Source organism: Elephantulus edwardii, unplaced genomic scaffold (assembly GCF_000299155.1).
Source record: "Elephantulus edwardii isolate Elephantulus edwardi_28Jun2011 unplaced genomic scaffold, EleEdw1.0 scaffold00169, whole genome shotgun sequence".
Classification (NCBI taxonomy): Eukaryota; Metazoa; Chordata; class Mammalia; order Macroscelidea; family Macroscelididae; genus Elephantulus; species Elephantulus edwardii.
The window spans coordinates 1,887,528-1,909,751 of NW_006399919.1; the positions used below are offsets into that span (position 1 = coordinate 1,887,528).

General features: G+C 49.2%; 1 protein-coding gene across 1 annotated transcript; it reads right to left on the minus strand.

Moving 5' to 3' along the window:
* Positions 1-4,708: 4,708 nt before the first annotated feature.
* Positions 4,709-21,243, minus strand: ZIC4 (Zic family member 4). Its single transcript, XM_006895556.1, is given in 6 exon segments — positions 4,709-6,001; positions 8,068-8,386; positions 12,897-13,514; positions 19,478-19,562; positions 20,912-20,932; positions 20,934-21,243. Coding segments are annotated over 6 exon segments (1,158 nt in total). The 5' UTR covers positions 21,048-21,243; the 3' UTR covers positions 4,709-6,000.
* Positions 21,244-22,224: the final 981 nt, after the last annotated feature.

Below are 22,224 nucleotides of genomic sequence, written 5' to 3' on the forward strand. Positions count from 1 at the left end.
CTTTCTTTCTTTCTTTCTTTCTTTCTTTCTTTCTTTCTTTCTTTCTTTCTTTCTTTCTTTCTTTCTTTCTTTTTCTTTTTACCAAGCCACTTTGGATGTTGTCAAAACCACTGGAAGATTCAAGACCTCCTTAGCTTCTTATGGTTCTTAGAAAACGTTCACACATTCTCAGTATATTAGAAAGGAAATTTGAGTCAAAAGTCAGTAATGTCCTAAAGCCCAGACAGGAAGCTGGCGACTAAGACATCTAACATGTTGCTTGTGGTATTCTTGGTGAGTTGGTGAGCAAGGTATTGTTAATTTCTTAGAATAAAGACTCAATAAGAGAAAACCAGATTACAGAAATGTCCTGAATCCTTCCTGGGAAGATGTGATTTTGTGTGACTTTTGGCCAAACGCCCAGTCTTTGATTTCCTGGTCATCTACACCCATCCCCCCCCCCCCAGGGGCATTTTATCACCTTTCACTCAGGGATCTTGGAAAGCCCAGTCTGGAGTCATAGTAAATGCTTATGATTAAAATAAATCAGCATCTGGGTAGACCCGCTGCTTAACGGGTGGGGGGGGTGGAGGGGCGGAGGGGTGCAGGAGGTGGAAGTGACATTAAGGCAATTGGTTTTCTCCAGCTCGCAGAAAAAATTAGACTCTTCTAATTTAGAGGTAGTCTAATTTTGTTTTAGATTTTTGCAAAATAAATTACATCTACACCTTTGTGCCCTGCATCACAGAGCATGGGGCTGGCTCAGGGAAGGTAAACTTAGGTGGGGTTTCAACACCATCACCTAGCCTCTGGACTGCCTGGAGGTAGTGGCCCTGCTGTGCTGCTGGAGAAGGGGTGACTCCTGGCAGTATCCTCTTTTCTAGAATGGACTGGAGGTAGTGACTGATTCAAGAGAAGGTGAAGAAGTGTCTGATAGATCCACTAGCAATATCAGTAACAATAACAAAAAACAAGACCTTGTAAATTCAAAGTGTCTCAAGAACTTTAAAACAATAAGCTTATTATTAGAGAAGCTCTTTATAATTGCTTCTACAAATGAAGACATTGATGCACAGAGAGGTTACATTAAATGTACAAAGGCACACCGCCAGTTAACTGGTCGAGCTGGGCAGTCTGGCTCCAAGCAACAGGTTTTCTCTAATGCTTTTTCAAAGAGGGAGGAAAAGAAGCTGGTGGAGCTTGTCAGCAATCTGAGGTACAGAGCCAGAGGTGTAAAACTTCCCTAGACAAAGGAGGTGATTCTAGGTTGAGATTACCCAGCAACACTTGCTCCAGCTAATTCAACCCTCCGCATTCTGTCAGTCAACATTCTGTCAAAAGTATTGGTTCAAAGGAAGTTGGGGCTCTCCCTGCGGCATTTGTGCTAAGGTGTATCAGTTATTGTTATTGTGTGTCACTGAGTTGACACTAACCGATAGCGACCTTATCTATGAACAATGGATCTGAACTCTGCTCTATCCTGTGCCATCCTCATCATCTCCAATATACTTGGACCCATCATTATAGTCGTCATGTCAATCCATCTTGTTGAAGATGTCCCTCTTTTAAACTGACCCTCCACCTTTGCAAGCATGTTGTCTTTTTCCAAGGACAGGTCCCTCCTAACAGCATGTCCAATGTGAAAGAGGAGGCTTCACCTCTTTGAGTATGTCCTTTTCCTCCTCCACTACCCCCATCCTCACTCCAACTCTGACTTCTTTGAAATGTAAATTCTTTAAAGAGGGGTCTTTCCTTCTCTTATTCTATGTCAGGTCAGCTAACAATTAATTGCCAGGACCCCACTCCATTCCCAGGGATGAGTCAAGCTATCATTGAAGTTTTCCTGAACAGCAAGGGGTTTGAAGGGACAACGGTAAGGGTAGAGATTCTTTTAGATAAACTTGATGCAGAGGGTTGGCAAGGAGTTCAGGAACCCAAATAAGCACAGGCCAGGGGTGTCTGGCTTCCTTCTTAATCTGTACATCCTCCACCACCACTCACCTCTGTGAAAAGCTTTAATGAGTGCACTTTCTTGAAGACCTAAAACCAATAAAAGCAAAGCAAACTGGCTGGAGCCCACTGGAGGAAAGAGGGGGCGCTAGTTTCACTACAGCATGAAGGTCCCTGGCCTCTGTGAGGCCCCCACCACTTTGCTCATATCTTGACAGTTTTAGTGGTTTTTCCTTCATGGCCTCTCTTTTCACACAGTCTTGAGAAGGTTTGTCTCTGGTCTTCTCAAGCTGTCTTCGCTGTCTTCGGTGCCTCTGTGCCTGGTTTACCAGCACTTCTCCAAGGTACTCAACAGTCCTATCTACACACACACACACACTCAGCCCGCTGCCCTACCACCTTCCTCCCGTGACTTCTATCCCAGTTAACTCACTTCTAAGCTAACTCACTTCTAAACTAACTCACTTCTCCAGGGTTAGAAAGGAGTCAGGTGGATTGTTCCAGGAAGTGTCTCCAGAGCAGAAAGGGGGAAGAAAGGGGAGCTGGATGCCAGGGTGCAGAAACGCAAAGACCCAAAAGGGACTGGGGAGCCTTCTGGTTTAAAAACAAAACAAAAAACCTAAAAGGAGGTTCGGACAGACCTGAAATATGTTCTGTTCCTCAGAGGCAGGATCGGATAAAACAGGCAATTTCAGATGCTAAAATCTACTGAAAATGAAAGTGTGGGCTGAGGGAAATGTCTTGAGTGCTGTAAGCTCATGGTCTCAAGGTTCTGCCCTCGCAGCTGAGGGGAACTCTCAGGCCTGAGCATCTCCTATTCCCGGAAGGGCCGGTGCAGCTAAGAAGACCTCTGTGGGCAACTGTGCACTCTACACACCTGCAACAGAGCTTAGACAAAGCTTAACATAAGCCAGTCCTTTCTTTTCCTTTTCTATTCCCACTTTCCCGCAAGCTACTCTCTCTGGAAAATCTTTATGTGACTGGTGTGATCAAATGGATCCATTGCACTTGAAGCCCAGAGAAGGCTGCTTTTTCCAGCAGACACTGAGAACAGCTTGTCCCATGTAATGTAAATGTGCTGCTACTGTGCTTATACCTTTGGGGTGAACCTGGAGAGAAAGTGGTCTCTCCAAAGATGACTGGTCTCTAGGGTCTTCTCATGTTTACTGACCCCAATAAATAGTCCTCCCTCCACCCAAAGTGTTTCTGTAAAACATTGAAGGAAGACAGAGGACATGACTGGATGCTGTGGGCAAGCCTCAACTGTCTTCCATAAAACTGAGGCAATAAAAGAACACTAGGATTCAAAATATGAAGGAGAACATCACGTCATTTATTTGCAAATAAAATAGCAAAACGGAGGTCCGTGTACACAATGTCTTTGGAGAAGGAAAAGATCACAGATTTTATTCATTCTGTACATATTTACAGCAAGACTAAGCCACAGCTTTCAACAGTGTTTTTCGTTCAACAACCACTTTCCATCAAATACAACTTTTTTGCCCCCTTTCTAGATATTTCATCATTTAATTAATGCTAAAAGGACAGATGATGAATCACAAAATGTGGGTTTCTAAGGTTTCCGTCGGGTGTGTGTGTGTGTGTGTGTGTGTGAGAATTATGATTACAAAACCTTTGCCTGTCTGGATAATTTACATTCATTGTGATCATCACATTTCCCCCATAAATTAGTGATATAAACAAACATGTGGAGACCTCCAGTAAACAAATAAAAATCAATATAAGAGACAACATTTTGCAGCAACTATAATAACAGCATGGGTTACAGCTTGGGGAAACTTCTTTACAAATCATTTAGTCAGCACACACAGGGTGGGGATTTTAGAAACCATTTTTAAAACCACAACGGGAGATTTGAGGAAAGCTGGGCAGGATAAAAGTTTCTTTCCTAGGCATGATATGAAACTAAAAACTGCACATGTGTAGGGAGGTGCATGCACATTAGGGTAACTATCACAGACTCCAGATATTCTGAACTCCAGTTGCCAAGGTTTTGAAGGAAACAGGACATTTTCAAAACGACCCTCTTCTACAATCCACTCTCCTCTCTATCAACAGCAGAAAGAACTCACTGATTTTAGCTAGTGGGAGGAACACACAGTAGGTCTATTTTTAGCAGAGGTTGCATTTGGAAGAACAGGAAATTTTAGCAGTTGCTTGACTGCAGCTTTAGGCTCCTAGGTTCCTGGGTAAAAATATTGGACTATTGTCAGGGCCTCAAGGAACCTCATCCAGATGACCCATCCTAAACTTGTTGAAAGTCTTAGCAGAGAGAGGCAGATACACAAGCCTGGGTGTGAAGTCCATCTCCTCTGCCTTCATCCTCTCCGTAGTCTCTTCCCGTGTCCCACAGCTTCTGCAAAGGACCCGCCAACATCTGCACACATCACCAGGTCCTGGCCTTGATGTCCTTGTGTTTTTCCCTTAGAAAGTCTTAGCCTCAAAGTTATATTAGTATGCAATGCATCTGAGTGTGTGTGTGTGTGTGTGTGTGTTTTAAAGAAGTTTGATTTTTATCTCTTTAGAAACGGTTTGAAACTAACGGGGCAGGGAGAGTTTGACAGAGAGGAGAACAAATCGTTGACAAAGAACCTTTTACATTTCATCAGCGTTGTTAGGACGACAAGCAGGAATGTCTCAGATAATAACTCCCACTTCAAAGATTTCTCAGTTCAATGGAAAGCGGACCATCCTTTTTATTCAACCACAAGGACTGGCACTAAAGAAGACTCCACTGTTTGATTTTTTTTTCCACCATGTTTATTTTTCCCCTATTCACTGGGGTACTTGGATAAAATAAACAACAAGACAATTAAGGGAACATGGACTTCTAACTTTCCTGCCATGTTCCGCATCCTCTTGGCCTTGGGCTCTTGAATTTGTGCCCAGGGCCAGCCCAGGCTTGAAGGGTCTCACACAGTCTTGAGGAAACTAGTTTGGGAACCTCAAGAGGCTTGTGGGGTGAAGAAACGGAACAGGCTGTGTGAGGCTCCAGCGCGAACTATCTGCATGGAACGGCTGAACCCTTCAGACTCCTCCATGGTGGCTCCCTTCCCTCAAATCCCCTTCAAACTCTGGTCTCTGCCTCGATCAGGATTCTGAGGGATGCTTTGCACCAAGCCAAGCTAGAGTCGCTCGTTTGTTAAGCTTCTGAAGTTTCTCTAAAGTCGGTTACTCCGGACCCTGGAGCCTCTTTGGGGCATAGTCAAGATGGGCAGAGTCCGGTTCCACCCTTTTCTGAAAGCATCCCGGGTGCCAAAGCTCCCCACATCTGGGCTCAAAGTGAACCCCTAAACGTGGCGAGGCAGGTCTTTGGGAGGAAGTATATACTGGAGAGCGCAGTGACAGTATTAAATGGCGTGAAAGCAAAGGTCAGCGCAAATGTATCTTAATAGAGTGTCTGCGGCGAAGTGTGCCGCCTTTGAAGCCTCGCTCCCCGCGCGCATTTCCATGGCGAGCCTAACGCGGCATGCTGATGCACCGTCAAACTCACACTTTCAACCCCAAAACCCGACTCTTTGAACAACCCGAGCTTGATTAGACCTTTCTCCTTTTCTTTCCCCTGTTACAAACCATTTCCTCGCCTTTAGAAACTCGCCATCAAACCCAAATGCGCCCTCTGATCACCGCAGAAAGCAGAAACAAAGGGGGCTGAGCGGTGATTCAAGCGGCCCTTTTCTTCCCTCACATTATTATCCATTTTTATTATGATCGGGAACAAGTGCCCATTCGCGTGGGTTTTGTTTACCGGAAATTAAATGAAAATGATTTAGTCCGCGTCAAACAAAAATATATACTTGTATACACAAGAAAAAAGGCCTGTTAGACGTAAATATTATGTCCTTAATGAAAAGCCTGGACGGGCTCCAGGCTCGGCCTTTCAGGATTTCAGTGCGACTTGCCCATTGCCATAGAAATTCTAACTTACCGTGAAGATGCACCGTGGCGAAGAAACACTGCTTTGTGAGCGGGCCCTTTGATGTTGCAGGCGCGAGATGCGAGCACTCAGCTGCGCCGGGCGAGATTACCTTGCGAGCAACGCGGTGGACATCTGTAACAAGCAAATGAAAAATTAAAGGCGATTAGTGACCGACCAAACATTTTTATTTTATTTCATTATTTTGGAAAGGGGGTGGAAGGCAAAACGGGAGGCCTAGAGACAGAGGAGAAAGAAAGGGGAAAACTTTTTGGAATCTCAGCAGAAGGAACAAGTTTTCCCCAGCTACCCTCTGCACCTTGGCGAGAGGAGGGAGTTGTAGGGAACCGGTTGTTGGACACTGGCCGCCTATGGTGAGCCTGGCGGCCTCTGGGCGTTAATGTCATGGAGGAAGGAGGGGTAGTCTCCCTTCTAAAGTCAGGGTTCACTAAGGAAGGAACCATTGGCAAGATCCTGGGTTTTATATCCGGGATAATGGAAGAGTTCCACTGCAGTTAGTGCGGACGGAAGATGTGCAGTGAGAATTATCCAAGGGTGTCTGAAATGGGAAGAGCAAGAGAGAAAAATCGACAGTGTGTCAGGACTGGAGTCCTTTGCTGGGCTTAGCTTTAAAAACTGAGCTCATTGCGGGAAGGGGAGGGCTCCTCCCAGGTGGGAATATCTCTCTCCAATTTTATTCCGAATTGTTAGGGAACTAGGGTAGGTCTGCCAGAGTTTTTGTTTGTTTGCTTGTTTTTAATTTTCTTTCCTCACATTTCAGCTAGAATCCTGTCGCAGTACTTGTTTCTCTGCAGAGAGGGTCTAGCTGGGAAAGAGGCCCTGATTATACCTGTCCCTCTCAACCTACCAACAACTGCAAATGCCTTTCCACAGACCCCAACATCTGGTTCTTTTTCTGCAGCATTGGTCCCCAGCATATCATACACATACACAGTGTAGAACTATTGGGAGTTTGCTTTGACAACATTTATTACTCCAGTTCATTCCTCCTATACCATTCCTCTTTTAAATTTAGGACCAAGACTGAGTAATTTGACAAAGATCCTCACAAACTTAATGAGATTCAGTCAGACTCTGTCGCCTTGACCAGTCCCTCCAGCTAGCGGGACTGTCAGGCAGTGACGTCATTGGGCGGCTTTCCCTTCCCGGCCCAGGCCCAGGTCCCCGGGAGATTCCACAGGCAGCAACAAGGCTGGAAGAGGCAGCAAAGGGAGTGATGTGTTGAAAGACGACTCGCGGCACTGAACCCTGAAGTTCCTCTCTCTCTTACTTTCTTTATATTTACTTGTGGTGGCCTCTTCCTTGGCCTTTGTTTATAATGTGTGTGGTGCCTTCAGGCCCGATAGGCGGACAGGCGACTAGAGGTGCTGAGGCCCGATTTGCCTCTGGAGAGCGTAGGGCCTGAGAGGGAGGGAGGGCTGAAACCCTGGGTCCTATTCCAGAAGTACTTACAGGGAATATTTGGGGTCTAGTTCTAATCTATTTTCATCTCAGAGCCAGGTTGGGGGGTAGGAATGGAAACCGGGGGTGGAGGGACGGAGGAAGGAAACAGGGGGGAAGAAAATGGCTTTGACATTTCTTCTGCCACCTCCTTGGCTGAGAATTTCCACGAGAGAGGGATGACTGGTGGAACGGACTGCACTGGAGCTGTGTGGGGATGGGGCTTACAGTGAGCCAAGCTTTAAGGAAAACACTCCCCATTTTCTGAACCACGACAAATTTTGTGACCTGCCTTTTGCCGCCAGCCATTGTCAGGATTGTGCATTAATTCTCCGAATACTTTTTTCAGTGTCTCTTGCTCTCCTCTCTTTACCCCTGACATTGGTTTCTCGCTACACAGGCAGCTGTGATCTGGTGTGCTTGCACTGTGGATTTGAAAGGATGTGATTGTAGAGTAAATGTATGGACCAGGTTTATACTGTAATAGATATTGTCAGTGCATTTAGAGAGCTTTATCAAACATTTACCCCTGTGTCCTGCATCCTTCCCTCCCTGCCTTTTATCCTTCCTTCCTTTCTCTCTCCCTCGCCCTCAAGGATCAACAACACCGAGCAGTGGCCAGGGCTGCAGCCAGAAGCCTGAAGGTTGCCTCTGCAGCAGGCCTAGGTGGTGGCTCAGGACTTGGGGGGAGCGGCTGGGGCGGCGGTGGTGGCGAGGCCCGCGCGCCCTGACACACGTACCATTCGCTCAGGTCCGCGCCACGCGCCGCCACCGCCGCCGCGGAGGAGGCCACTGGGGGCTCGCGGCCGCAGTCGGAGGAAGGAGGCGCCAGGGCGGCCGGAGTGGCCAGGTCGTAGGCGGAGCTGGGCGGCGGCGAGCGCCCGTGCACTTTCATGTGCTTGCGGAGCGAGCTGGGGTGGGTGTAGCACTTGTCACAGCCGCGCACCTTGCACGTGTAGGGCTTGTCGCTCGTGTGCACGTGCGAATGCTTCTTACGATCGCTGCTGTTGGCAAAGCGCCGCTCACAGCCCTCGAACTCGCACCTGAAGGGCTTCTCCCCTGGCGGAGACAACGCAGAGACATTAGCGCGCGTGGGCCGAGCACCAGTCCAGCCTGTGCCACGATACTCTCATTTCCTCTCTCACTTTCTAAAATAGAACCATAATTTCCCCCCTTAAGTTAGAAACCCTTTTTGCAGCGCACCTCAGGCTGTGCACCTCCTTCCCGGCGCACAGCGCGACCTCCCGCCCCACACCCTCTCCCCTCCGACTCTCCCGACTGTGTCTAGGGGAGGGTATGGAGGAGGAGCAAGACTGACTCCATTTTAGTTGTATTGCCAACTTTGAAAAACCTGATTCTCCCGGGCTATTTTCTCTCAATTCCCCCTAGCCAGAAGCACCTCTGTCCAGAGAATAGAGTTGCCCTAGGAGCATGCATCTGTTGGATTTAAAATTGCTAGGCCACATAGCTAAGCCTCCTCTTCCCTGACGTCGCCGGCCACACGCATCCCCCTCTCGCCCCCAGCACATGCCGCGTCCCAGCCCAAATTGCCACTTTACTGGGTTTTGTGCAAATGCCAAGACGGTGGAATAAATTTCAGGATGTGCAGCCGATGCACATAGCGTGTGCGTAATGTGGATTCATGCTGTAGGGAAAGGTATTCTGAGCAATGATTCACTTCACAGAAGATTTTTACAGGAAACGGAGCCTCCTCCCCTTTCCTCCTACCCCCTGAGGACATTTAACAGCATTCTTAAAATCTTGCTTAAATCGTCCAGGATCTCCCCCCATCCCCCCACCCCACAACCGCAACCGCAGTATTTTACCACACTGCCTTAGCGGACTACGCGAGGCGAGGCTAGAGGCGGCCCAGCCGCCCTCCCTCACTCCACCCTGGTTCTCCCGACTCGAAGACCCGAGCCAAGGGGCGACCTCTCTGGGTGCCTCAGCAGAGCAGGACTCTCCTGCAACCGCGCCCTTGCGCGCAGCGGCTACGGGATAAGCGCGTGGGCATCGGTCACATCCGGCTATACAGATCGGAGGGCGAGTGGGCAATCCAGCCGGTTCCGGGCCGCCAGCGAGGGGCGCAGGCCCGTGGTCGCGAAGCCGGTCAAGGCCAGATGAGGCTGGAGTGCCGACTCGGGTGGACCAGTCCGCAGAGGACCACGCCACCTGGAGACGCTGGCGGACGGCACTGTTCGCCGGCGTGGGGAGAAGGAAAGGACCCTGGAACTGGGAAACCCAGATTCCTGGAGGACTTTCACGTTTTCCAAGAAAGGGGGGGAGGTGTCTTGTAAGCTTTAAACAAATTAATGTCGCCTGGCGCCACAGACCAGGGAAACAACTAAAGGGGCTGAGTGGGAGGAAGAGATGCCCGAGTTGGGTCTTATGGCTTCCGTGGTCTCTTTTCTCGCCTTTTACAGGGGAGGGAGTCTGGCGCTCTGTGGCCAAGTTTGTACTCTGGTGGTCAAACAAAGCTCCTGGTCTGGAGCTCCGCTGAGGCTGGGACTGAACCGGAGCTTTGCGCGCACCCCGCGCCTCCATGCGGATAGGCTGGTGTGAGCCCCGGGCTGCGGCACCATCAGACTCAGCATCCTCCCTCTACAAGAGTTTTGTTGGTACACTGAGCCTTCTTAAGACAGTGGCATCCGCCATTTCTCAGCAGGAGGAAGATGCAGAATAAATCAGTGTTCCTGTCTGCCCTTCGTCCCCTCCCCCCTTGCCTCTGCCAGCATCTGCAAAATAAAAACTTTCCCTCTCTCTACTTTTCTTTCTGAACGCACAAAAATATTATTCCATTCAGAAAGCAGAGTTTTGCTAACACGACGAGAGGAACGGAATTTTAAGTTTACATCCTTCATTAAAAAAAAAAAAGATCCGCTACCTTCTAATCCCATTTTTAGAGCCTCTCGCGTTAGACATAAAAATGAAACAAAGATTTCGCTCCAGCCGAGGAGCAAAGGCCAAACAAACAAACAAAAAAACAGGGCGTTGAGGAGGCACGGGTAGCCTGGAATCCCCCAGGTTTCTGGAGGGCCAGGTGAGGCTGCGCCCCTGCGCGCTCGGGCCTCTGCTGAGCTGCAGGAGGCGCCCTGGTCTCTCCCTCTCTCTACCCCACCCGGCAATCAGTCGCACCCCGCCTCCACACCCCGCCCCCCGCGACCCGGCACGGCCCCTGGGTGGGAAGGTGGAAGTGGAGAGGCCGCGTTTGATCTGGTCCCTGCAGCACTCCCGGGGCGGCCTGGGCCCCTGGGCTGCGCCTGGGAAAGGCCGAGTGTCTCCTCCCTTTGGTTCGGTGGCCAGAAGAGGCCTCCTCTCCAGTCCTTGCGCCTGGCCCATCCGACAAAGTTCTGAAGCGTCAGGACAGCCTGGCCAGCGCCATTTTCTCTCACTTGTGGCTGGACCAGATTGTCTGGGCGCTTCCGGTTCCTCGGCTTCCTAAGCCTGCCTCTCCGTCCGCCTCCCCGAAGGTAGGGCGAGCTCCGGCCGCGGAGTCCCGCGGCGCGCCAGGCGCGGGGTCGGAGCAGAGCGCACAGGCTGCCCGCGGCCGGGCCGCGGCGGCACCATTGTTCCAGGCTCGCAGCGGCTGGCGCCAAGTGAAACCTATCGGCGCGGCCTGGCACAGCCGCCCCAGAAGCCCAAGCCGAGATTCGCATCTTGGAGAATCCCAACTCCTAAGAAAACAGCTCCTGTTCACCTCTTCCGAGACTCGAGGAAATGAAACGTCATTAATATTTGAAAAGGCAATTATTTTCCTGTTGAATCGAGAACTGTCTTCATGAATAATTTGTAACGAGGTCTATTGCCTTTTGAGAAACATTTTGTTGGAGTTGTGGGGTTTGTTGTTGTTTTCCCTTTCCGCCCTCATTTTACACGGGCGGGGGGCGGGGAGGGCGATGCGGGAGGGGCTTGTGGGAAACTCTGGAGCCACCAATGCTTTGTAGATTACCCCCCCCCTTTTCTTTTCCTTAATGAATCTGGATCTCCAGCGGAAAGGACGCACTTCGAACTCTGTCCCGAATAGAGGCAAAATTGAGCCAACCCCGGAGCGCTGAACTTGTTTCTCTGCTGTAGGTTGATTGAACTAAGAATTCAACTATTTTCTGCTTCACAGACTTCAAACAGTGGGCCGGTAAAGAGCAGTAAAAGTTTGTTTAAAAACCTCCCTGTCATTAAGGATGAGTTCCTTCTCCTCAGAGTTGGTCTTCATTCACGGTCACGGGGCCCAACTTCTGGAGTGTCAGTCCCGAGAGTCAGAATCAGGAATGGTCCCAACTTTTCCCCCATTGGGACAAAACTCTGGGGGCCTCCAGCTGCCGGAGAGGTGCAGGGAGGCTGGGGAGTGAGCGGGGCTCGGGGAGGTGGGGGGAAACCGTGTATTTCCAGACCTGCTGCGGATGGAAAGTACAGAACTCAGTGTAGATTTTGGTCAGAGAGCCTCCGCTTGTCTGAGTGTCTGGGCCCGATGGCTTCCTGAGCAAGCAGGGTTTGGAGCAAAGACAAGATGTAAGCAATCTGTTTCCCTGGCCTTTGCCAGCCTCAGGCTGTTCTTTGTAACAATTGCTGATATTTCCAGCAAGAATGGAGGTGAGTAAGACAGGAGGATGTTGTGGAGGAGAGGGGGGCACCAATTTGGAACTTCTTTTCTGAGCTCCCCAGAAGCCTTTCTGCTCCGCCCCCAAAGTGAGGGAGGGGAGATGTTGACTTCTTAAACTTAGGAGGAGAGAGGACACAGCATCTCTGATTTAGAAGAGCAGAGACATCTAAATCAATACATGTAACTAAAAGTTTGGGCTACTACACTAATAAATGGAACTTCGCAGGCTCTTCTGGGAAGTGTGAAAACGTTCTCCTTTCAGTGGTATTAATGAGAAACGCTTCTGGACGGAGGAGTTCAACTTTGCGGGCTCTGGCACACAGCTCCTTGTCTCTTTGCTAACTAGAAGTAACAGATGTGGTTGACACATGTCCCCATTTCACTTAACAGCTCGGTAAATGACAATTTAGGAGGATGGGTCCCGTTGGGTCTCTGATAGGACAAAAAAGGAGAGCTTCTCAAAACATTCCAAGGACCGGACTCTGGAGGCTCCAAAACAGGTCCAGATAAAACCTATGTTTTTTGTCAGGTGCAGTATAAGGTATCTGCTTCCAAAACAAGGCACCAAGTAGCTGATGACTGCTCAGTCCTGGTGGCTGTCAGCTGGTAAAGCTGATAGAGGAATTCTCGGCAAGTGATTCCAAAGGACTGTGGAAAGTTAGGTGATAATGTTCTTATGCCTTAAATCAAGCAGCATGAGCACAGAGGAGGACATGTTTGCACTCATGAGAACCCAATTATGTCCATCTTCTCTCCCAGAAAACTAAAACCCCACCACTGCCTTCCCCCCCTTCCCAGCCTCTGGAAACGTCTAGGACTCTAAGAATAGAAGCGCATAATTAATATTTTACGGCCTTGAGGCCAAGTAACAAAACATCCCCACCCCGTTTGGAATTTAGAAAGATCTAGCCCCAAGGGCCGGGAAGAGGATGCCTGCTTCCCGCGAGGTTTCGCACGAGACAGAATACTAACCTGTGTGGGTTCGTTTGTGTATTTTGAGATTTTCTGATCTAGCAAAGACCTTCCCACACCCCGGGAAAGGACAAGGGAAGGGTTTCTCGCCCGTGTGCACACGGATGTGATTTACAAGTTTGTATTTGGCTTTGAACGGCTTGCCCTGGCGCGGACACTCCTCCCAGAAGCAGATGTGGTTGGCCTGCTCCGGGCCGCCGACGTGCTCCACGGTGACATGTGTGACCAGCTCGTGCATGGTGCTGAAAGTTTTTGAGCAGAGACGCGGGGACCCGGGGCCGTCGGACGTCAGCCACTTGCAGATGAGCTCCTGTTTGATGGGCTGGCGCATGTAGCGGAAGAAGGCACCAGGGCCGTGGGGTGCGGCGAGGTTCACGGTCAGGTTCATGCCACCATAACCATGCAGAGCGGCGGCAGCTACCAGGGCGTCGCTGGAGGCTGCGGACCGGGGCGTGAAGGGCTCAGGCCGAGCGTACATGTCTCCAGGGAGCCCTAGATGGAGGAGTCCATTCAAAGGACTGCCGGGGGAGGCCCGGGGAGGCTGCTCGTGGAGACCAGGGAACACCGAGGGGCTGGTGACCGCTGCAAGCTGGGGGCCATGGTGTCCGGAGCTGCTACCTGTTGTCGAGACAAATAGCGCACATGAGAACGAGTGGCGTGGACTGCGCGCTCTCCCTGGGCCCCGGGGGGCAGGCCCAGCGGCGCCCCGCGGTCTCTGGCTTCAGCGCAGGGATCCGGAGGCAGGTGGCGGAGGCAAGGAGCGCAGTGGGCCGCGCGTGGCTAAGGGCCTCCGCCGCCGCCGCGTCCCGTGCAGCCCCATGAGCAGCGGAGGATGGGGGCAGAGGGATACGCGGAAAGGGCAGTAGGGTGCACAGCGCTGGGTCTGCGGGGCGCTCGGAGGGGTCTACTCCAGGGAAGTCTGACCCTGACCCTCAGACTCGCTTCCGCTGCCAACTCCCCGGGGCGCTCAGCGTCCTGGCGCCCTGCAAAGGAGTGGAGACGGTGGACGTGGCGAGGGTGGAGGTGGTGGTGGAAGTGGTGGTGGTGCCTAAGCGCCCCGGCCATATATACTAATTTCAGCTCCCGATTCTGCTGGGAGATGGCGGCCTGCTGCATTCTGGCTCCGGCTCCCCGGAGCTGCCGGTGCCGGGCCGCTCACGCCACTGTCACCTGACAGCGGGGAGGGCAAAGCTCGACTACAAAAAACTTCTGCAAAGTTGGGGGGTTCCCCCCACCTCAAGTTTTGAGATTTGCCTTTCCTCCCCCGCCTTCTGTCGATTTTTTAATGCCTACGTGAAATCCCTTACACTACAGAGGCAGCAGCGGGGAGCGGGAGGGAGTGAAAAGAGATTCCGGGGCCCTGGCTGTGGCCCCGCAGAGAGGAACAATCACCGAAGTCGCCCATTGGCCCGCAGCCGGGCCCCACGTCAGCGATGACAGGTCCTGCCGCACGCAGACACACACACACACACACACACACACACACATCTCACGCTTCCACGGCTCATGCGCTCTTACCCTGACCCGGGCACCGATTCATTCTCCCTTTCCCCTCCCCCCCTGCCCCTCCCTCCCGCCTCTCCCTCCAGCGCCCCCATTCCCAAAGCTGGGTAAGTCCACTTGGCCCGGCTGCTCCTGGAAGTGAGCAAGGCCGAGCTGAGCCTGCGTCCCCAACGACTTCAGGGGGCGGGGAGGTGCGGGGCGCAGGGAGTCACATCCCTCCTAGCCAGGCCGCAGAGGGACCAGCACCGCGCTCGCGGGGGAGACCGCTGGCTGCGCAGAGGGGCCCCGGGGCTGGGAAGAGACGACGACCGAGAGCGTGGGGGCCAGGGCAGAAGACGGCTGCCATGTAGGCGGCTGGGGCCCAGAGACAAATAGGCTTGCGGTCCTAGAACCTCCTTTTATTTCCTCCTTTTCTCCAATGTGCCTCTCTTTCCAAGTATCCTGAGTTTCTTTCTCTATCCTCTTTCTTCTAACTCTGATGCTGCACTTCGTCTTCTCTCTTTGGTCCTTTTCTCTCTACTCCCTCCCGTCACTCCCTCATTCTTCTGAGTCTTTTCTTAGCCTCACTGGCCCATCTCCACCACCACCCTGGCCCCCCACGCCGGCCTGGTACTCAGAGCTGTGAGAGCCCAACACTCCAGGCCTGATCTGGGGCAGAAGTGACCTCAAACCAGAAAAAAAACTGGCTTCCAACCATTGCAAAGTCTCTAAGCCTACCACACACACACACACACACACACACACACACACACCCCCCCGAGACCCCCCCCCCCTCCTGCCTCTCAGGGCCAGGAGGCTTCACAAAGAAAAAGGACCCACACCAGGGCAGGGCAGGTCCTCTCGTGTCTGAGGGCCTCCGCTTCTGCCTGCTTGCCAGGAGGAGTTTCGGGGAAGGGAGCTGGGGACACTTCCACACTCAGCTTTGGCCACTTGTTGCTGCTGGACCCAGTGTCTGCCTCCCTCCCCGCTAGCCTCCAGGGCCGTGCTGACACACTTTGCCCAGGCCAAGCTCAGAGAGGACTTTCAAGATGCAGAGCGGCCTCGCTCTCCAGGATGCAGGAGTCACCGAGGGGGTGGAGCGAGCAGTGGAGGGAACTTCAGTTCTGACCCAGCCAAGTGTGGTATAAACAGGGGAGTGTCTTTGTGTGGTGGACAGGCTGGGGCCCCGCTACACTGTCCTGCGCTTTAAAGGGCTGCAGGTCCAGACGCCTGTCTTAACCCTCTGCAGTTGAAAATGCTGGCCCAAATACCCGGGACTCCTTGCAAGTGTTCCTAGAGAAAGACTCGGATTTTTAAAAGTAGTTTTAAGTATGGAGTAGAAGATCCACTACCCCATCAGCTCCTGCGAGAAGTTTGAGCAGATTATAAGGAATTCTTATTGGAATTGATTAAGCTGCCTTTTACCTACTCCCAGAACCAAGGACTATTCTCACATATTTCCTGGTCAGTCAATAAGGGCTTCTTTTAAATGTTAAAAATAATTGACTTATGTATAATGGTTGGCAGATTCTTTGAGACTTTCTTCATTTAATGCATTGTTCCCCGCTAGGGCTCTCTTTACTGCAGCGGTTCAGCGAGGGATTAACTTCCACAATTATTTCCTTCGTTTCTGACAAGTCGGGTCTTTCTGTTCCTTAGGCCGGAAGAGCTTAAGCAACGCCACCAATAGATACTGCCTTAGCATTAAAAACAAAACAAAATAAAAGGCTGAAGAGAGTGATTGTCAGCCAGAACCCTTCCCTTGTGCTCACAAAACCAGAAATTTCTCTCTTTCATTTTCCTTTCCTAGATTTCACACTCACTAACTTTCTCACCTTTTGGGTTGTTGTTTCTGCCTCTTAGAGTTTCATGTTTGCTAGCCTCTAGCTCTGTTTCCTTTTTTCCCCCCAAGAGACCTAGGGCCTGGTTTCTAGAGAGCCTTCCCCCATCTGCACCCCCAGTGCAGGTATCTGCTCAACCATGCGCTTGTCTGTGCCATCAGGGATTGGACCCATGGAAAACTAAACAAAAAGTAAAGCAAAATCAACCCCAAATCTGACCAGCTTCCTCCCTGAGCTCTTCTTGCCTATCTCTTTCTCCTATCCCTCCCTCAACAATAAGACTAGCCAATTTTGCTCATTGTGGCATTTTGGGGTCTCAGTGTAAGGGGCACTTCTGTAGTAGTCCATCAGGTAGAATATTTTCTGTATTCTCTCTAAAACCAAAATACTCTGCAACTAACACTGTTTAGGATCTTTTTCAAACACATCATTCCCTTTCATTTGAGTGAAGCTCTCATTTGCACTAAAATTGATCTCTTAACACACAGACTTTGACTCCCTCTTTACCTATCAGGAGCTTGAATTATAGTAGGGAACAGAGGGGGAAGGGAATGTCATCTTATAGGACATTCTACGCTGTGACCACTGTGACCGCTTTTGAAGCCTGGTGAAGTTAGTGAGGGCCTGACTTTCCTGGATTTTTTTTTGCCCACATTACCCACATTCACAACAGGAAAACAAATTCAAAACCTAACTTCAATTTTAAGGTACTGAAAATGAAGATATTATTTCCCCACTGAAGTTAATGGATCAAATTTTAACTGGCTGCATGCATTACACAGGTAAGAAGTAGTTAATATATATATGTAGACGATTAGTACACCACACACTCTCTGCTACTAACTTTGCCCTTGAAAAGCTTTGAACATGTGCATGGCTTTTTGTGCCAGCATCAGAAGGGCAGACACATCTGATTCAGCCAAAATCACCGACAATAGTCTGGCCTCATGGAGTGCTTTCCCAGATGCAGCCTTCTCTAGAAGTCTTGGAAACATCTGGACCCATCCTGAGTAGATGCTTCTTGAGAGTTAGGGGTCAGCAGACCTCCAGGTCACAGAGGTTGCCTGACTCTTGAAAGCTCCTTGGAGCCACAGGATTCAGAACTTGCTTAGCTAAATACAGCAACTGGACCAGGCATTTCCCCAGGAGAAGATTCCCTCAGGGACTACCACACAAAAAATCACTTCTTCCCCTAGTATTTATAGACAGGAAACTTTGGAGATTGCATAAGGATCTTTGAAGTCTATCTCTAAAGTAAACCCAGAGTGTGCAGTTAACCAACAATAGGTGATAAGTGACCAGTGTCAGCCAGGCATATTTTAATCTCCTTGGGGCCTTCCACGGAGCAAGGATCCAAGATTCAGGACCTCTCCAACTAGGCAGGCGCATTATGCCCTCAGTGTTTTACAGAATTTTCTTTTAAGAACGTTTTCTCAACACTAAAAGTCTGACTGCAGTATTCTATTCTCAATGACACCTGGGGCCTATGGCATCATGGACTTCACTCTCTTGTTCAGAGACCTCAGATAGAGCTCAAAAACAACTGTAGGATCTCATGAGGGCCTATCAAGTATATTTCACTATCAAAGACAAAATGATATTACTTGCCTTAGCTCCGCCACATCTCTCTGCTCAGATAGCATCTCAGACCAGGGCACAGGATCAAATCTTACTTACCTTCACCTGTGCCAGCCAGATCACTGCAATAGCATAATCTAAAGTGACTGTCTAATCCACCTTAGATATTTAGTGGTCCTATGATTTGTCAAAGTTGTTCACGTCACTGGCTCAAATGGAAGAATGTTTGCCCTTTCTCCTTTGGAAAGGAAAAAAGCCCAACAATATACCCCACAGCTCCCCCAAACAAAAAAACCCAAAAGCCAATAGAGGGAGACTTTTTGTTAAATAGGTAGGCTATTTTCCATTGTGATTCTTTAACCAATACTAACTGATCTGTTGCAAGTTTGCTCAGAGAAGGGTCCCGGGAGCTGAGAGCCACCCGCACAGAACCTAGCAAAGCACAACCTTCTGAACCTGTTGTTGCATCTGATCTCACTCTCTTGCCCAATCCTTGCTTACCAGGTGACCAGCCAAAACCAAGGGATAAACCTCTTCCTACACTGTTAACAGACTAACTTCAAAATTTCTGCAATGGGAGATTGTTTTATGAAAAGAAATAGCCTAAGTCCCAGCAGCCTGTATGTCCTATCTTAAATTGTATAAAGGAGATGACATCTATCAGCATTTAGAAGATAAGGGAGAATATTCTTCTCTCTGCTATGAAATTTTGGTTTTAATGATTTTTATTAATGTAACTCAGTACAGAAGAATATACACTTGGCTAGAATTTAATTTCCAAGCAAGGGTTCTGGGAAATGTCTTTTGACAAAAGATTAAAAAATATTGCTAAAGGATCTTCCAGAACAGCATTAAGGAATCAAAACAACTGAATTTACATAATAACCACATCTCTCTAAAGACTTCTGCCATCAAATCATCTCAAAATAATAGAAGAGACACTTCCTGAGTTGCCCATTTAACTTTTGTTAAGAGGGATGCTTTGCCTAGCATCAAGGGAACCTCTTTGGATACAATCATCAGCTGGTGGTGTAGTTGAAATAAAGGAAACTCGACGCCTGGAAGGGAAAACACCCAACCCTAAATCATATGCTTATTCTAAATGGAATATTAAATTAAATTCTTCACAATGAAGGTATTCCTGACAGAGTGGCTGTCAGTCACTCCCTGTTCAGACACCACATTGTGGGAACATCGTCACCACCACATTGCAGAAGGCTGGTGTCCCTGGTAAAGATGATGCATATCATGTAAACCCCATCACCAAGATCAAAGTCTGTTCCTTTCATAGAAGCCAATACATGTCAAACTTCATTCCAATCAAATCGTCCGGAAATGAATTCAAGATGAATATGTCATAGAATAATGTGACAGTGGTGCTGCAGAAGGTCAGGGGTGGTTGTTTCAATGAAAGAGTAGTCAAATATTAATTCTGGAACGTCCAGAGAAGTAGGCATTGAGGGGGATTAGCCCGCTGCTGGTGAGATGTTGTGTTGCTGATTTGTGTGCAAATGCATCAAACACCAAGGTGTTGCTTCAAGTTTCATTGAAGACAAGAAATACCCCATGCTCACAACCTAACATAAGTAAAATTTGAAAGAAAACTCCTTAGTTTAAAAAAATATACCTAAAAATGAAACTTCAGAAAACCAATATTCAAAGAGGAAGACTTTAACTTACTTGAGTCTTTCAAAGTATTTCGGTAAAGCCGTAACTTTTTCCTCATCACCAAGGAAGTTTTGTATCTCATTTTCTGAATTTGATCCTGTTTGGGAAGTAAAAAAAAGGACAGATAGTGATGAGGCTCACAATTTGATGCTTAATTGTCACCTGAATGTTCAAGTGAAGATGTTGGCTTAAAAAGTTTCTTACAAGTTGGTTGGGGGTTTTGGGTTTGTTTTTTGGTTTTTTTTTTTTACTATTTTCAAATTTGGTAGCTAATAATAAGGACTCCGCTGGGAACAGTCCATATTTATTACAAAAACACATCCTTGTTTTAAAAATCATAATTTCTCAAGTACATTTTTTTTTACCTGAAACTCACTTTGTAGCTATACTTTGCAAGCAGAATTAAACCCTCTTTCCCAGGGATGCTAAATTTAAAAAAAAAAAAAACAAACACCAAAACACCTCACAGTTGAATTTATACTATGAAATGTCCCACTAGACTTGAATGAGTTGAATTGGCTGGGATTTAATCAGGTTAAGGAGATGATCGTCGACTGGGAAGCTAAACAAAACAAACAATATTTTTCAAACATAAAACAATTATAACAAAATAAAAAAGAGGGGAAAGTCAGCATGTTAAAAGTAAGGATTGGAGTAAAAGAGAGTTTTTCTGAAGCTTTGAAAAGCTTTTCTTGCCCTTTGGTGATGCAGAATCCCTTAGCCTCATATGACCATATGACCGCCCCCCCCAACACACACACACACACACACACACACACACACACACACCACTAACCAATTTTGGAATCATCACTGATTGATTCTCCCACTTCTCCCACCCCAGTTAGTAATAGAATAATATTCAACCAGACTAGAAAAAGAACAAAATAGAAACAGTAAACAAAAAACAGGCATAATTCTCATCCTTGGATCCTGGCTCTCACCATATCTTAGTTGAGAAAGTCAAAAGAAACACCCTGTAAAATACATGTTCCCTTTCAGATTGGTCATGTGGCTAGAACTACCAAGCCTTAGGTAATTTTAAAGCCCATTTTATAAAACCATCCTGGGGACCTCTGCCTCTGTGAGGGGAGGCTCCAGGCAGGCACAGCTAAACAGAGGCCATCCTCCGAGCCCTGACCCTCAATTTGGCCTAGAAAGACAAACAGTCATTGAAAAGGTCTCAAGCTGGACAAACACAAGCCTCCTAGTCAATGAGGACGTCTGCCTGTCTTTGACACTCCATCCCACAGAACAAGCAATTGTTTAACTTGTTGAACCATAGGCCAAATCCAAGTGGGACTTTGCTGTCTCAAAGGGTTTCCAATTTTCTATGCCTGAAGATTTCCCTCTCTGTCCTCTGCCTGCCTTTGAACTAGCTTGGCTGCTTTCACCTTTCTTTATCTCTTTGCTTGGTCCTAGTCTATGGAGTGTGGGCAGACTCACCTTTTCCCAGAGGGTTTTACTTATTTTCAATTCTTTCTAACCAAAAGGAATCCTTCCCCAAAGGTAATAAGCTCCTTCCTGCACAAATCAGGAAAGAAAGGAGGCCCAACATTGCATTCCTACAGAAGGGTGACATGCTGGGCGTCCTCAGTCTGAAATGTCCTCATGGCAGGATGTCTGGCACAGGAAAAATCCTGGTTGGTTGGAGCTAATAGAATTTACTTTTTTCCGCTTCCAAGGGAAATGGGTATGAGCTTCCTAGAGATGTGTGTCCACTCTTATCACCCACAATGATGCTTCTTTCTGATCTCTGAAAGGTCTGGGCCACTTCTACCCGTAGGTTCTGGCAACCCTTTGGCGAACACAAACCTTCAGGCATGCAAACAAATGTTGAAAAGACCAGAAAAAGGACTATACAAGGCAAAGGGGCCTTCCTTAATCTGCTCTTAGTAGCAGGTATTACCCTAACCCGGCCTGTGGGGACAGGGGCTAGGGAAGTCTCTTCTTTGATTCAAACCCTGGCACCAGTTAATAATCCAGTCACCTCACTAATAGATGAGTAAGAAAATGTAAGGAAAGCCCCTGGGTCCTGGAACTGAGGTCCCACCAAGCTCTGGTGTTGAAGACCTGCCACAGGGTTGGCTTGCTTTATTCCCACGTTATCTCTCTCCGGAGACTCTCTCCCAACACCAGTCTGCCGCCACTGAATCTCCAATCACCAATGGAAGGAGTAGGAGAGATTCAGTGGGATCCATCTCTCCGCCCCCCACCCCACCTTGGGAAGAGGACAGGGTGGCCAGTGAGGCTCAGTGATTGATCGTATAGGATGAGAGCAGAGAAGAAAAGGGGGTGGGTACGTGCTACCAGCACGTTTTTCTGTGAGCGAAAGCAGAGGCCCAGATTGCACGTAGTGAAGCCACGTTAGCGAGAGCAGGCCTGGCCAAGGTCAGAGGTCACAAGACACGACTTTCCAAGGCGGCAGCTTCTGGCTCCAGGCTTCAGTGCAGGCGCACACATAGTAACCAGCTAGCCCAGTGGAGCCAGGCGCCCCAGAGGCGAGGCGGCCTCTCCGCCACGGCTCGGCCCGACCGCTGCGCGGAGCAGGGCCCGCTGGTTACGCGCGCAGGAGCGACTGGCGCCCGCGGTCGGCCACGGCCCCGCCGTCCCCCTGAACCTCCGTAGCCACTCTTTCGCAGGCCCTCAAGCACTAAGACTTGTGACGCGAGGCTAGGTTGTGCAAGAGCCTTTTCTCATTTTCCTCGCTTTCTCTCGCTGGCGTCTGCGGCAGTGGATGCGCTGCGGAGCCAGCGGAG